The 17,776-nt window shown below is 34.7% G+C and overlaps 1 protein-coding gene across 6 annotated transcripts; it reads right to left on the bottom strand.

The window, feature by feature from the left end:
* Positions 1-2,882: 2,882 nt before the first annotated feature.
* On the bottom strand, positions 2,883-15,931 carry LOC128022171 (6-phosphofructo-2-kinase/fructose-2,6-bisphosphatase 4). Of its 6 annotated transcripts, none has more exons than XR_008185871.1 (15): positions 12,314-12,538; positions 11,375-11,491; positions 11,150-11,246; positions 10,978-11,044; positions 10,748-10,822; positions 10,610-10,666; positions 10,407-10,528; positions 10,117-10,324; positions 9,671-9,817; positions 9,485-9,589; positions 7,358-7,487; positions 7,165-7,227; positions 7,015-7,079; positions 4,179-4,328; positions 2,883-3,956 (listed from the first exon to the last, which is right to left on the bottom strand). XR_008185871.1 is itself a non-coding variant. In XM_052609474.1 (15 exons), the coding sequence occupies exons 1-14, from the start codon at positions 12,447-12,449 to the stop codon at positions 5,736-5,738; spliced, it is 1,449 nt and encodes a 482-aa protein (XP_052465434.1). In that variant the 5' UTR covers positions 12,450-12,552; the 3' UTR covers positions 2,883-4,328; positions 5,734-5,735. The 6 variants fall into 6 exon arrangements, 5 of the variants coding, with proteins under 5 accessions (XP_052465434.1, XP_052465435.1, XP_052465432.1 ...); XM_052609474.1 differs by adding an exon at positions 5,734-5,795 and having other exon boundaries at positions 2,883-4,328; positions 12,314-12,552; XM_052609475.1 differs by lacking the exon at positions 12,314-12,538 and adding an exon at positions 15,773-15,931 and having other exon boundaries at positions 2,883-4,328.
* Between the last annotated feature and the right edge of the window lie 1,845 nt (positions 15,932-17,776).

The raw sequence follows: 17,776 nt of genomic DNA, 5'->3' as shown, positions 1-17,776 counted from the left end.
GACAGCTGGAACAGGGGACAGTAAATCTGGGAATTCCAGTAGCATCAGCTGAGATGAACAGATGTGGAAGTTTTTGATTCTAATGAAAGTGTTTTTTTGTTGTTGTTGTTGTTGTTTTCTGTTAACAGGCAAAGTTATTATGAACACATTGTTTCATGATTTAAAAAAAAGTACATAGCGTTTTCAACAAAAATGTTGGTAACCCTTTAGAATAGGTAACATTTGTTAACTATTAACTACGACATTTCTCTCAATAAATTCTTAATTTGCTGCCTATTAATAATAAGTAAGGTAGTTGTTAGGTTTTGGTATTGGGTAAGATTACGGATGTAGAATAGTCAAATAGAACAAGGCATTAATATGTTCTTAATTAGCGCTAATACATTGCTAATATTCTAGTAATATGAATGCTAATAAGCAACTAATAGGTGTTACCTATTCTAAAGTGTTACATTTTCAAGTATTTTTGGTAAATGTTTTTTTCTTAAGAAATGATAATAAAAGATTTGATATTTAATAAATAAATACAAACTAAAAAAATTGGATAATCTAATTGGCCTGCTCAGTCTTGTCGAATGAATAAGAATCGTGAGAAAAGAAAAAAAAATTGTATCACGGTATCCACAAAAAACATTAAGCAGCACTGTAACAGAACTGTTTTCAACATTGACCATGATAACAAATGTTTCTTGAGTACCAAATCAACATACAGACAACACGTGGCAGGACCTACGCATAGTCGCAATCCTACTTTAGATTTAATCAGCAGAGTGATGATATCTCGGCTCATTAGCTAGCCTCGTGTATACTCCATATAGTCAAAGCTGCAAATTCATCTCCTAGTTACAAATATGGTAGAGCCATCACTTCTACAACAACAAAAAAATATGTATATGTCTCAGTTCCTCAGCATATCCACTATAGCTTCGAAAAACCTGATGGTGTAACAGAAACCATTCACTCACTTTTCTTGCACATTAGACATTGTTGCTCCTTTACATTTAAAGAAGGTTAAGGAAAACAGTTTGACACTATGCGATAATGAGCACACTCGTGCCCTAAAGAGAGCTGGAAGAAAACAAAACTAGAGGTATTTCATGTTGCATAGAGGGAAAGTACTTCTACATAAACAAAAGCCTTAAAAACATTTAGATTTGATTACTTTTTATCTCTTTTAGAAGAAAACAAACACAACCTCAGGTATTTATTCAATACCGTGGCTAAATTGTACAGACATTTCCCAACAGCACAGCAGTAATCACTTTCTGAACTTCTTTCCAAGATCAATACTATTAGAGATAAAATTATAACCAGCCTACATCAGACAGTGCACTATAGATTCCCTGAAGAATAATTCCACACATTTTCTGCTATATGACAAGAAAAGTTGTAAAAACTTAATAAATAATCTAAACCAAAAACATTTAGTTAGACCCTATATCATTTAAGCTATAGATCCTCTTCTGAATATTATTAATTTATCATTGCATTTTTCCATCTTTAAAATATTTCTAAATTACGACCTATGCTCGCGATGTCAAATGCAGAAACGTTAATTCATGCGTTCATGACTTGAGCTTAGATTATTGTAATGCTTCACTGGGTGGTTGTTCTGAGTACTTAATAAACAAATTCTGGTCCAAAATGCAGCAGCCAGAGTTCTTACTAGGACCAGGAAGTATGATCTGTCAACTCTGTGGCTCCCAATTAAAAATATCCTCATCCTGTCTGTTATTACATGCATGATGAAATGCATGATGTGTATTCTCTCATGTTCTGTTAACAGTCTACATGGAGAGGAAGTGAGTCTGATGTCATGGTGTGCATTCAACGGCTTGTGGCTAAAAACACAAACAGTGGAGATGGTAATTGATTTCAGGAAGAAAAACGCCCACCTCCTTCCTCTAAAAAATCTATTTTCCACCTTCAGCACACAACAACAAAAAATTATTATAGCAATTACATTATTATTATTTTTACTTACTACTTTGCTGTGGTGTTTAATCTATTATTTATCTATTTATTTGTGTTTTTTTAATTAATTATGTGTTTATTTTAATCTTTAAACATTTACAATAACCCACTAGCATTTTCTTGTTCTTTCTTTATTTTAGTTTCTTGTATTTTATTATTTACTTCAATATTTTAATAGTTTTTTTAGTAGTTATTTTTATACTGTTTTCTACTCCCTTGTGCTTTATTTATTTACTTATTTTTTTATTTATTTGAATACATTTTTATCTATTCATTCATGCTATTATCTATCATATCTATTTTATCCATTTATTTATTTTCATCTTATTTTCTATTTATTAGATTTTACATCTTGTACAGTTTTTCTCTACACATTTCCACGGACCCTCTAGCAGTCTCTTGTGGCCCTCTTACTAAACCTCAAACACACACACACACACACCATGAGGCCAAAAGAGTAATTTACGGGGACACAGCTTTTACGACATCAGTCTTAATTAGAAAACATGTTATACAGCAGTTTACAGGAAGTGCACCCTCTGAGAAATGAAAGGAATGTATCTCTATGTCTACGAGAGATGAGATACTTCACTCAACACAGAGCCATAAAAATTTGGCACTTCATGAAGAGAATGACTTGTTTGTGTCCTGCTAAAAGGCAGTAACTCAACCCGAAAGACACCCATAGATTTCCCTTGGGTGTAAAGCCCCTCAAAGACAACTACTAGTTTGCTGGTTTAGTCAAATAATACACTGTTACATAACTTCTGAGTTAATATGCCTATTCTAGATTTATGAATTTTTAAATATAAATGTGAATATATATGTAAATACTGTACATACAAACATACATACATACAAAGAGAGAGAGAGAGAGAGAGAGATCATAAAAAAATACTTAAAAAATAGAAAATCACCACAAAAGGTTTATTCAAGGAGGAGATAAAATTCAAACACACAAACACAGATTGCATTTTCAACAGTACAAAAAAAAAAAATCCATGTTATTTGACATCAAATATATTATTTTCCCATGATGCGGTACAATATGTCTCTTTGTTATGTCAACATGGTGTAGCAATATGACAAATGATTTGGATACACAGTATATACAAGGAATTAAAATCTGTGATTATTACTATTAATGGACTACTACTTCAAAACTTCAAAATATATATTTCTAGTGTGATACTGGCACCGAAACAATCATAAAATTACTTACTCCAGAAAATCTCATTAAAATAGTCAAGATCTGTTTCAAATGCACAGTATATATCACAGAACTCTTTGGACATGGTTCGAGACAGGCAACAATTCAGTCAACCTATACCTATGTTATACTGGATGAAAGGAGTTACAGATAAAACGGACAGACCCAGATAAACTTAAGAGTTTAATACTATATTTGAATCCTTATATGGAAATGGATATAGATGAATCATTGTTGAACATATTTAAAATGAATACAAATTCCGAGACTTTTATCTTGTTCCCAAAATTGTTAATGTAACAAAACAGCTTATGCTTCTCTCACAAGCACTTCAATTTCTCAGAAACATGCAGTTAAAATCACTGTTGGAAAGTCAGAATATTCTGCAGTTATTCTAAACAAAATGTACATGATATAAAAATACCTGCCCGAACAGCTCACTGTTGATTTAAAATAACTAGCACTTCAATCAACAATTAGTGTCTGAATTTAAATGTCAGGTGAAAGGTGGATATTCATATCTAAACTCTTAAAGAACATAAAAAATAAGATAAATAAAGTCACTCTATCTTTAGAGAAGATGAAGGACATTTTTTGACACAATGAGTGTTTTCTCAGGTTTGTATGTTCACAGGCACAAAAACACACACATTTTGACATCCATCCCTCAAAATAACAGAGAGATTACCTTTTAGATTTGACAAAATGAGAGCACTATTAAAGGAGCAGCAAAATAACATACCTGCAGATCCCATTGGTGTAACTGGCATATCTGTAAATATATGTATATCACACATACATATAAGAGCCATCGTAGAAAGAAATGTAACATCCACCTAAAACCCATATTTCCCAAAACACGATCTTCCAGGTTATGTGTATCTCATGCCACGGGTCTTTCAAAACATGGAGTGAGAAACCATATACTTTATACAGTCAGTAGAAATCTTACGGCAACTAATTAACCAGTTAACATGAAAAACCAGAACCTGACCAGGGGTCTGTCTGAAGGCAGGGTCGACCTTTAGTAATGGTAAGCCCAGGCTTGCATGAGAGACACTGGAGAAGATGCAGTGGTTGTAGGTCAGAAGTGAGGCGGGACGGTCTGTAGGGCGTCTTCGGCAGTGCGGTGTACATTAACATTCTAGGAAGAAAACCAGAAAATGACATACCATTACATTGCTTTGCTTTTCAAAAACTCCTTGTTATCTTAAAACATAAACTTTTTTTTTTTTAACTGGTACTGGTAAAGTTCTTTTTAAACAACACTCACACGCATTTATATATACCGTATTTTTCAGACTATAAGTCGCACCTGAGTATAAGTCGCATTTATTTAGAACCAAGAGAAAACATTACCGTCTCCAGCCGCGAGAGGGCGCTCTATGTCTTCGGTGTAGACAACAGGAGCACTGAGCAGAATAGAGCGCCCTCTCGCGGCTGTAGACGGTAATGTTTTCTATTGGTTCATTTCTCTCGGTTCATGTCAAATTAATTTTGATAAATATGTCGTACCTATAAGTCGCAGGACCAGCCAAACTATGAAAAAAAGTGCGACTTATAGTCCGGAAAATACGGTATATATAGCACGGAGGTCAAAGATCATGGGACCAAGTGAGGGGTGATATACAATGACAGAAATAGATCTGATATCATTAGCTCAATATCTCCATCCTGACTCTGCCCTTTGAGTTCAGGTCAAAGTCTATTGACATAACTCACATTACTGTCCCCGTCTTGTTTGTCTGTCATATTCATGTTTTTGTCTTATTGCAGTGTGGTGCAGTTATGTTTTAGAAGTTTTTCGGTCTTTGTTCTTCAGCGACAGTCAGAATTGTGGGTGAATGTAAAGAGAGACAGGATTTCACTATTTAAATACATTTTATTAGCATCGCAAACAGGCATTACAGTAGAGATTTTTCCTCCTCCTCAGTTACCGGAAGAAGAGAGTTTCACATCATAACATTCCTTAGTGTTTCAAAAAAACTGAAAGATTTACTATAAATTATTACCGTACGTAAATATCTAAAATGATCTAAAATGTCTATGCAAGATAAGGCTCTACTTAATCTGCTTCAAATTTGACCTATACATGATACAGATATGAACTTTTAAGACAATAATGTCAAATTTACCAGCCAAATCCCTAATTAATTTACATTTGCATTACTTTACACGTGCATCATAAATAAATATCACATGCGACTGGAGTGACTGGTGTTCTTTCATAGCAGCAGTTACATTTGCGTGCAGCAGGAACTGAAAAACATCAGTGCGCATTCATTATAAAGTGCAATTTAGTATTAACACGTTGTCAATGAACACAAAAACACATTCTGAAATAACTTTTGACAATTTCTGTACATATTCTGTACAATTTCTGTTCTTCACTTCTGAGTTGTAATTCAAACGACATTTACTGAGCTGTAAAAATGGCCCGATTTTAGAAAATGCCACAGAAGCGTTGAGGAATGTATGATTGTCTACATTCCTAAGAAAGGGGGATGGGAATGGCATAATGGTGTGTGAGAAAGAGAGGAACGAGGTACTGTCAGTGATGATCTGGCACTGTTAACAAAGCCTCTTCCGGCAGCCGTGACACATCTACGTTCTGTTTGAAGCAAACACAGTGAATGACGTCACATATTAAAAGACGAGGTAAGTTGGTGTCGACTGTGTATTAGAACCGTGAAAAACTCCACGGAAGAATCAGAGCACACACATATAAAGACAGCAAGACCTAAACAATGACCTTCAGCTTATCCCTAGTCACATAATAATTACACATTTTGACTAGTTTTAGATTACTTTTGATCTAACTTGTTTATGACGTTGATTTGAAAAGGTTTATCTTGTACTTTATTAATATAATAAATTCAATTCTTTGTTACCAATGACATGAAGTGCATTAAACATTGCATTACGTCCTGGTTTCCCAAACTGTGGTTTCTGAGGGAACTACAGGGGGTTTGTAAACTGCTAATGCTAATAATTAATTAAATCATAAAAAAAATTATGACTATGAAATGTCTAAAAGCTGTAGGCTTAGTAAAAAAAAAAAAAAATAAAAATCACAAAAAAAAAATATTAATTAGGAGAAATAATTTTTTTATTTATTAATAATTTATTGCAGTTGTGTGAATAATATGTAATCAATCAAAAAGTAAACATACAAGTAATCATAATATAATCTATAATAAATTTTTGGAAACTGATTATGTAATACAGATTACATATAATCATTTTTATTTATATATATATACACACACACACACATACACACACACACACACATATATACATATACATATATATATATATATATATATAAAATAAAAAAAGAATAAATATGAAAAAAGGCACAATAAAATAACTAAAACTTATATTAAAATGAAAAAAAATATATAATAATAATAATAATAATTAATAAATTAAAACAAAATAACACCAAATTCAAATCTGAGCGATACTAAAAAAGTGCTAAAAACCACTGGACAAGAAAAAAAAGAATAATAATTTAAAGTGAAAAAGCAGCAGTATGGAGAAAAAAAGAAGAACAATAAAAAAATATTTTGAACTGTAATCTGGCATGCTGCAGTACATCTAATAACGCTAATAGGAAAAATCATCAGTGAATCCAACACCACATCTTTCATGCAACAGCCGAAGCTCAGGAGACCACAAAGCTTAATCACTTTATTATACAGAAGAGCTTTCAAGCACAACTACAGACTGACTGCACACTTTCCCTTGAGTTAAAACAGGCGGGGAGGCTTTTTAACCACCAGTCTGACTGACATGCTCAGTGGATCTGTGTTTGTGAGTCTTACCGATGGTCTGTCTCTGTGCGTATTCACAGCATCCACGTTCAAACAGACTGACTCCACCTTACAACCTGAAGACCCAGAGTGATTCACAATCAAGATCTGAATAGCATTATATAAAACAATGTCTATATTAGTTAAGAGAGGGTGTCTTACCATAGGCCATTGGTGTTAACTTCAATACTGTGTGAAGAGTGCATTTCAGGTAAGGCAATTCCTCTGTACACCAAATAAATAGACTTTCAATTATTACTTAGAATGCTATTTTAAATGCATTAATCATCAGTACAACTGTGCAAGTGATTTGAGATTTAAAAAGAGACATGAGTACTGTCACATCGGTCATTACCTGCAGTCTTGTCCAGAAAGTAGGCCAGCAGGCATCTCATGACGGCCTGATGACAGATGACTAGAACGTTTTCCTGCCGCTCTAACTCCATAATCACAGGTTCCAGCCGTTGGACCAAGTCTTCATAAGACTGTGAGGAGAATACTGGATTACAACACTGTTCCGTTTACCATATAACGGTCACATCACACACATATGCAAACATTAAAGGCTGAACAAAATCAGCAGCAGGGATACTACACTGAATATTTGTACTAGGGTTGGGCTGATAGACGATGCCATCATCCATTGCCAATGGCTGATAGACATAATGATGTTGCACCGGAATCGTGATCCACCCCCACGCTTTTTTTTTTAATACACGACCCATCTTTTCTTTTTTTTTGTTTTACCATCACTTTCGAGATTCGCAATCATACGCACTCTATTTATACCATGAAGAACCAGTACTTCCAACACATTTTACAAGAATATATGTTTGTCAGTGGTGTTAAGTATCAGCAAAACATTCGCCATCGTCCTCCATCAAAAAGCGACCATTGAAAATCATTTGAAATTTGTGTCAGCACGTCATAAATAGAACGCGACAGCAGTTTACTGTCAGGGATTTGTGGTGCCATGCCGCATCGCATCCATGTAGACAGCATCACTGATTATAATGAGTTCTATTGACTGATCTATATACAATGAATCTCTATTACAGATCAGTGGTTCTATAGTATTTTGTTGCGTCACACCGCGCCGCTCGAATACGATGTAGACACGGTGTTAGGAATTGTTAGTTGTTTACAAGGATTCATGCTTCGAGCACATCCCTTAACTCCACTCCAACTACCCCACCCCCCCGCACCGATGTCATCATCCATCGCGATGTTTCGCTGTAGACATCATCCGACGCAAAATTTGTAGACATCGCCCAACCCTAATTTGCACCTCCAAAAGTGAATTTATCACATTAAAAGATTGTGAAACTGTAGAATTATTATTCATAATATAAAAATTAGAAAACAGAAATAATATAAAACAGAATTATTAAATGAAAACTTGAAATGGAAATTAGAAATGTTGCCTTGGCAACTAACTGAAATAAAATACATTTTAAATAAAGTACTAAATTTATTAAAATAAAAATAAAGACAAATAGAAATAAAAAAATAAAAATAAAGATGACAAAATGCACATAATAAAAATGTAATCTTAAACTAAAATAGGAATGAAAATAGAATATAGAAAAATAAAAGCTAGTTCAACATATTAATAAATACTACAATAGTACTAAAATAATATATATAAGGTTTTTCAATACGTTGTAACTACAATTACACAATCTCTGACATAGTTTTCACTAAGCACTGACCATTTAATTTGTAATATAAAAACAAATTATACTAAATGGTTTGAGACCTACAATTAAACATAAATGTTTTGATAATACTCAGTTAGAATTTTCCCAACAGATCACATCATGTTCACAGAAACCTTTCTCATAACTAAAACTGACAAGCAGATGAAATGTTTCTAACTGAATTGATACGGAATCAAAACCGATGTTAGTACAGTGTTAAAACACCCTTATGTCCAGCACTGAAATAAATGCACAGTTAAACACAAGACACCAGGACCTTGCACCCAATCTTTATCTAATATAGTGCTTTAATGCTCTCCGAGTAAACAGGTTCAAGATATTGATCTAAATGAGAACTGCTTGCTCTGAAGAACAAACACGCTCCCAACTAGACAGATGAGAGGAGCAACTGGAAGTGTGTATGTGCCGGCTGAGAGTAATAGTGTTGTGTACACGGTCAGAGCAATAACAGTTCATAAAAACACGCCCTTTTGGAACAGTGTCAAAACAGACTTGTTTACTCCATTTCTGAATATTTGACTGGTGACTAACCCTTAAAAGTCTAGCAACCAGCAACATTTCTTTGATGGCTGTTTATTGCACTAAAGAGTGAGGAAAACCTGTTTGTCTCCAAAGGGACATAAAAGAGCAATTCAAACTCTGAATGCTAAAATATCACGCTATCATGAATAAGGCCATTAACCCTCATGATGTCAATTAAAATGCTATGCACAATTAAATAATGCACTGACTGAAAGAAAGAGGATTTGAAGTAAACCGACCTCTCCTTTGGGATAGCGATACCGGTATTTGTCCTGGTCACGTAATGCAAACTCCAGTGGATATCTCTGCTGGATCTCCTCATACATGAGCTCCTCACAAACACCCTAAACACACACAGATCGAACACAGTCAATTAACACAATATCCCCGAAATAAAGTTCCCCATTTATAAACAACAGACTTACGGCATCGATTTCATTGAGCGCTTTCCACTGTTCATATTGCACACCCAGAGCTTCTGCCGTCTGTATGGTCCTCTTCATCTGACTCGTCCACACCTTCAGGTCCCATATATTCTGCGACTGGATAAACTGGCCCAAAGCCTTAGCAAACTGAGAAGGAATGTGAAAAAAACAGAGGTTTAAATGATAAACACACACAAAAAAGGTCATACCTGAATGAGTTGTTTAGTATCTGATCTAATTAAAACTGATAAGCAGATAATCATTTGCATGTTACATAACCTTTTGAATATGTTATATATAACATATGCATCAAAACCTTAACAATAATATATTTCTGTCCTGATTTTATTACGTTTTCATGTTATTTCAAGACCATCAAGCCAATTTGGTGCTTGTTAGTTACACTAGAAATTATAAGTGGATGTAAATAGGCCTCTAGAGCTTACCTCCTTTCCACTGGCCGAGAGTCCTGAGTCTCCACCGATACGACCTTTGATGTTCAGATCACTCTCTCCATGCCGGCACAGGTAGATGGAGCGGGGCGTGATGTGGATATTCATAAGGTAGTACACAATTCGGCTCTGTATGTGGTCCTGAACCCGGTTCACCAGGTACCGCCGTCCCACATCTATGATCTTAATGAACGAAAGGTCCCTGAACACACCAAAAGAAGAACATGTGAAACCGATAGACTCACAGGTTGAATTAAGTTCAGCAGAACCAAAATGGCATGTACCTGTCCAGCTCCTCATCCAGCGGCTGATAAGAGTTCTCATAACATTTGATCCTCTTCATAAAGTCTGCAACGGCCTCTTCTGTGTTACAGTGCGTGTAGTCTGGACTGCCCAACTTCACTTGCTGAACACCAAGACCACAAATTCAGACCAAAAACAAGGTGGGATGAAGATATTGAAGATATTCCGCAGGTCTGAGACTTACCACAATGTTCTCTGCAATAACATCCGGGTCTTCGCATACAGATTCCACGAAGAAAACCTGAGGGGTGTGAAAAGAGGGTTTTAAAAGAGCGAACACATGAGAGAAACCCCTTTAAATGAATGATCCCATATCCAGCACCTTGAAACCATTCTGCTCTGCAAATCTGATGATCGTCTCTCTCCTTTCTCTGGTTGTGTTTGTGGCATCAAAAACCTGAAGATTGTGAAGCAAAACAGGTAAATGCATAAAAAACAATGAAATGTTCAATTGCAACTAAAGAAAGACAATGACTTGTACTTGAACACTGTATTTGCAACCATAACATTTTCTATTCTATTCAATGCATTTACAAATAATGTTTTCCTTACCGCCACCTGACCGCCTTCATCTGTGAGGAACTGCCGTACATCATTGAGAGCTGCCAATGCACACTGCCTAGAAGAGTCAAGGTATCAAATGAGCTTCTGGGCGTTTTTAGCATTAAGCAGTTTCATTTAACGTTTGGATTGGTCGCCACTGATACAAAAAGCAATGTCTTACTTCCTGATTTTAAGCCCCTCTTCATTGTCTGGCCGAAAGAACTCAAAGGATTTGTAGATCTTCACACATTCACGTCTGTACTGTCCCACGTTAAACTCTGCAGGGGTGAAACATCAAGATAAACCGGTTTCAGAATGAGCAAAGCCACTAATATTCAACAATAAATTCATGGCCAGAATTTTCAACCACATTTTACAGTCTAATCACACTGCAAATGCTGCGTACCTTTTGTTGGAACATCAATCCAGTTGAGGTAGCGTGTCAGTTTCTTGGAGATGTAGGTCTTTCCTCTGGCTGGGAGACCAACGGTTACTATAAGTGTGGGGCAGTTGGTCATGCATACTGTAAGAGCAAAAAAAAACATAGATAAAACTTAGCAGAGATGTTTAACAATAATATTTATCCACATACTGCAGGTGAACTGTCAATCACCACACCATAAGGTGTAAATAACAAAAGTGTTTTTTCATCTGTGTGCAGTTTGGGCAAACTTTTTATTGCTGTAATAAAATCGGTGTGTTGTCATTGTAGATCACAAGTCATTTCATTATCTCCACATAAAATTGCATATAATCATAACAATGTCAACATAGTCCTGCAATTTAAAATGGGTGAAAATGACATGTTGGTCTGTACAATGTTCATATTAAACATTTAGAGTAACATTTAGCCGTTGAAATATGTTAGAGCACATCATAACAGATAATGTACAGATAAAAAAACAATATTTATTTACTTATTTTTAAATTCCATGTATTTTAATAATTTCCATAACCTTCACTGGCTTGTAAAACAATTTTTAAATTGCCTTACATTCCCAGGTTTTCCATAAATGTGGGGATTTTGAAGCGATATGAAATAATGTCACTGTAAATTTTTTATATATGTAGGTATATACTTTTTTTATATTATTGAAATTATAATTATGACATTTATAGTTTATATGAATCTGCTTTTACCAGTGAACTATCGAGTATTACGTAACAATTTAAAGTGTTATTAATGAATGTTATAGCCTACATAAATACAAATACATCTACCGGATACGTTTTATTAAAACAATGAAGTGCAATCAAACAAAGAGTCTCTAGAACTGTCCACAATCCAGCTGTAAACCTGACTCCAGCATCAATGTCCGGCTCACATCCTTTCACCCACACTTACCCTTTCTTTGACTTATGTGTCTCTCTGGAAGGCCGTTTGTGGAGGATGGCACCCATATTTTCTTTAAAGGAGTCTGCGTGAGTTCTCGGGTGAGACTATTTCCACATTGCTCCGTGTTGTCCTCTGTTACATTCATTATATTCGTCGTCTCAACACACGAACGTCCATAATCATCAGTGCGCACTAAAGACAGCGCTGAAGAACGTCATGAGACTGGAGAACAACACTACCGTAACGACAGGAAAAAAGGCGCACCTTAAAAATAAACTACACTTTACCATAATGTCTGGTGTAATTTACCTAGTGATTAAAATATATAAATATACGGTAATTCGGTATAAAACAGAGAATTAGTAGTGTAGCGGATTGGTCTATATATGTGTTTATATTTTAATACTTCTAAAGAACTTTGAACTTAGCTGTTGAAAAGATTTTCTGTACTTTTCTGTCTATGGTCGCATGGTGTCTGTTACTTTTCTCAGCGCTAATATGGATGAACCAATCATAATCGATTAAGGTTGCTGCAGCTCCAGCGTAATTATTTATTTATTTGATTTGTTTGTACGTTACCGTTATTTAGATTAAAGTTGTTATTACATTATTATTAGTGTACAAATGCCTCCAGTAAGACAAAATCGTTCTGACCTGAGAATGTTGCAAGAATAACTTTCATATCGTTATTAATAGCTAGGCTACTTCGTTTACGTTATACAAAACATTATAGATTTTACATAAAAAAGACGTGTACCAAAACCTGAAGGTGGATATTTTTATAATTACAGTATAATAAAGGGCAGTTCACTTTCTAAAGCAAATAAAAAAATAAAAAAAAATAAAAAACCCAAAGACATGTTTTTTTTTTTTTTTAGCAAAATTTTGATCATGCTGATAATTTAGAGGTTGTTTTATAGGGCATGTTTTAGGTAACTCTATTGTTATAAAACATTGCTTGTCCAAGCGGCTCTGTGAGGTACTGGACAAATGGATTTAATATTAATTTTCAAAGAATTTAGAAATGTAAAATATATACATTGACGCTCAAAAGATTGGGATAAGTAAGATTTGTAAGATTTGTACTGTCTTTTAAAGAAGTCCCTTCTGCTCATCACGGCTGATCAGAAATACAGAAATATTATTGCAATTTAGTTTTGCTGCTTAATATTTTTTTGGGGAACCTGTGATACTTTTCTCAGGATTCTTTTGATGAATAAAAAGTTCAAAATTAACAGCATTTAACTTAATTTAACCATACACTACCATTCAAAAGTTTAGGGTAAGTAATTTTTTTTTTTTACATTTTTTTAAAGAAAATAACGCTTTTGTTCTACAAGGATGAGTTAAATTGATTAAAAAATATATAATAAAGACTTAAATTGTTAGAAAAGATTTACATTTTAAATAAATGCTGTTCTTTTAAACTTTATTCATCAAATAAACCTGAAAGAAAAAAAAAATGGTTCCAAAAAAATATTAAGCAGCACAACTATTTCCAACATTGATAATATATCAGCATAACAACAAAAAAAACATTAGAAATCTTACCGATCACAAACTTTTAAACAGCAGTGTATGTTTCAGAGTTAAATTACTAAATTAAATTAAATGTACAATTAAACTGTTGAAACAAACCAGTGATGTCAGTGGCTACACTGATCAGGGAGATTTTCAATGGCCTTTGCAGGGTGCTGGCAAGTTATAACTTGGATAATCCGATTTCACCAGATGTGATTTTATGAATCACTGGTCTATCTTGTAAAACATGTTTTAACAATAACATTTGGAAATAATCAGAATGCTTGTAATAAAAACAGCTATATAAAATGGAAAACAATGCTAATAAGGTCAAAGTTCACCTTCAAAATTAGCAGCTTAACAGACCATAGACACAACCTAAACTTAAACATTTAAACACTACATTTCAAGAAAACAATGTTTTTGCAGTCAGTTACAAAAATTCATATTTTAAGGTTTAAAAAAAAAAATCCCAGAACCTTTTCTTACATTTTTTTAAAAGTGAGACATGATGCTATACACATATCGACCACTAGATGGCAAGAAACAGACATTTTGAGAGATATGGATTGTGGGGATTTGACTTGAGCTGTGCGCAGAGCTTGATAATAATAGTGATTTGTGAGAAACAATGTATATTTATATCAGTGTGCAGTCTGCACTTACATAAAGCTAAAAGATCATTAAGATTACAAGGCTGCACAATGTCAGATTGCTTTTTACAGCACACACATCAATAGATCATCTTAAATTAAGGGACAATTTCACATTTGCAAAATGTATTCTACTTAAAAACAAATGTGCTGTAGATGTAACAGATTTTATGTTTTCATTTTCATTTCTTTATTAAAAGAAAGAATACAAAATTTAAGTGTATGACAAATCTTGCAACTGAGATTGAGCTGCTCTACAAGAGGAATTAGTAAACCACAAAACCTCAACAATCATGCATTCACTTCCAATTCTAGATTTTATACAAATCTACTGTCAAACTATGAAAATCATGTGAGTAATTCTGAGCCATTAATCAGCAGATTTCCAAATAAAACTAGGTCCGGCGTGGCTAAAAAGTGAACAAGTGGGTGTGGGATGTGCTGATATCATTCTACAAACAACAAATCATGACCTGCTCATCTGGTCCCACGCTAGTAAACAACTATCATTATACTGCCATTGTACAAAATTTCTGATATGTAATTAGGCCTATACTGGTTTTATTTCTGATGTGAAACTTACTGTCATTCTCATCACAATGGACTGAATGAACCTACAAACCTACAACCATTTTATTACCAGCCCAGATTGTTAGCAATTACAACACACCAACATCCTTATTTTCCAGCCATTTATACAAATCTGGAACAAATGCAATTGCAGTTAAGCTGTGTCCGTTATAATGTCTCATTTGCTGTTAACTTTAATTAAAGAATGCCTTTTATTTAGGTCTTCTCTCTAGGTCACAATTTTCTATTTTTACTACCCGACACGCTGCAGTTTACCTCCATGTCAGTAATGCAACAAACATGGCCATGATTTGACCTCAACTCCACACTCTTGTACAGCATGGGTGACATGCACAACACAAACACTCCTGAGAAAATACACAAAACGCAATGAAATCGACCACATGCGACCTCGATGCATGTCAATGTGTGCAGCACATGACCTAAACACTGTGTGCTTATCTCCATTCATTCAAATGCATTACACAGAACACAGCGTTAGTTTATTTTTAGACCATGTGCATGGTTTTGTACTCGCATAGGTTACGCTAGTATACGATTAAGAGGCCATTTATATAATGCTACTGTTCAAATAAACGGCTCGTGGGCTCTCGAGTCCAACACACACGCGCCTACGTGACAGAGTCTTGTTTACTTCTTCCTCCTCGCGCACAAAATACCAGCTCCTTCCGCCAAAGAACAGCCATAACCGCATGTCCCTTACCCCTCTTATCCAGATCCTGCGTGTTTTTTGACCGGCTGGCTCCCCTCATTGTTCGCGTTTGGTATCTTAGTGCTTTAGTTTGTGATGCTCGAGCCTTGAGGTATAAAGGAGAAGTATGTGAAAACACAAGCGCACACACCCACTGATTGACAGGTGGCGCAGCCAATCGCTGCGAGGCAGCGACCAGGGACACGCCCACCTATCATTAGAAAGTTTGTTGATACTGTTGCGCAGTGTTAAGCAATGCTAAGACGTTATACTGGAATGTGTTACAATTTAATCAACGATTACACTCGAGCCGTTGTTTGCAGGTTTAAAGAAAAGAGATGGTTTTTTCTGAACGCCCAAAAACGATTTAATTTCATAGGACAGTGTTTTATTTATTTTGATAGATAGATAGATAGATAGATAGATAGATAGATAGATAGATAGATAGATAGATAGATGGATGGATGGATGGATGGATGGATGGATGGATGGATGGATGGATGGATGGATGGATAGATAGATAGATAGATAGATAGATAGATAGATAGATAGATAGATAGATAGATAGATAGATAGATAGATAGATAGATAGATAGACACTATTTTTAATTCTTATTATACATGATTTTTTGGTGAAATCACACACAAACACACACACATACATATAAAAGAACTACACAATATGTTTTTTGGGGAAATATTACCTTGATTTACAATAGTTTGTTTTGGAGCAAAACGAAATCTTTATGTATTACATTCAATTTATTTAGAAAATAATATTATGTAAGTATATAAAATCTTGAATTGCAATGTATACATACAGTAAAAATGTATAGAGGAATTTATTTATATAGTTTATGTATTTTATATAGTTCTTTAAGATATTGATTTACAATGTAATGTTTCATATAATCATATAATTAATGTAATGTTCCTTAGGATGTATATAAGACATACATGGGTATCTTATATACATCCCAAATCCTGTATATGACTTATATGAAAGTACTATTGTTGTAGCTATAGGTATATTAAGATTTAATGAAAAAAAAATTATAAATATGTGTGTGTGTGTGTGTGTGTGTGTGTGTGTGTGTGTGTGTGTTTCACTGCTTTTATAAGAACTTACACCATTAGGTGTAGAATCATTTCTAACCTAATTTAATAAGACCTACATGGCCGACTAATGCAGGAGAGGTGTTTTAATTACACGCTGTCTCTCAGGATGTCTCAGCTACATTAGGAACTTGACCTGCTGGATGCTGCAGTGCTTCTGCATTCCAAAAACATATTTAGACACATTTAGACATATTTAGTACAGTGGAACATGTCGCTCACATAGCCACATGTCCCATAGTAAAGCATCAGTAAAGACAGACAGAGCTGTGGACACAGGCCAAGTCAGGACACAGGTCACTATAAATACACAAAGCTGATTTGAGCTTGACTTGCAGTCAATATCAGTCAATGTTTTAGTTTCTTGTTAATTGCAGTGCTTTCTGGTAAGACAAAAGTGTGACACTAGTCACAGTTACGCTCAGACTGGAACAAAGCAGGGCATGAAATTGTGATGAGGGCATGAAATGAAGAAGGGCCTATAGGAACAGGATGTAAATGTGATCTGGTGCACACACACACACACACTTACGTCAACATAAGCTTGTGATCTCGCCATAGACAGCACACTGTTTTTACATTTACAATATAACCGTAGCAAAAATTGTGGAAATATTTGGGTAGTCTGAATATTTGCAGTGTCACCAAGGAAAAAAAGGCATAACAGATCAACATTAAAGGTTGGAGAAGACTGAAAATAAAAACACAACTTGTGACAACAGATCCTGACCTTTCCGTGTCTGTCCGGAACATTCTTTATAAAAGTCACAGTGATTAGTGACCCAGCACAACTCGTACCCCATTCCTGGCTCTCACGGCACGGACGTGCTCTTGAGCAGAATGATCTCATTGATTTGTTTTGAACAGAGTCAGTTCATACCATTATACAGTATAATTAAT

This window comes from Carassius gibelio, chromosome A11 (assembly GCF_023724105.1).
Source record: "Carassius gibelio isolate Cgi1373 ecotype wild population from Czech Republic chromosome A11, carGib1.2-hapl.c, whole genome shotgun sequence".
NCBI classification, from domain to species: domain Eukaryota; kingdom Metazoa; phylum Chordata; class Actinopteri; order Cypriniformes; family Cyprinidae; genus Carassius; species Carassius gibelio.
This window is presented reverse-complemented; position numbering and strand designations above follow the sequence as displayed.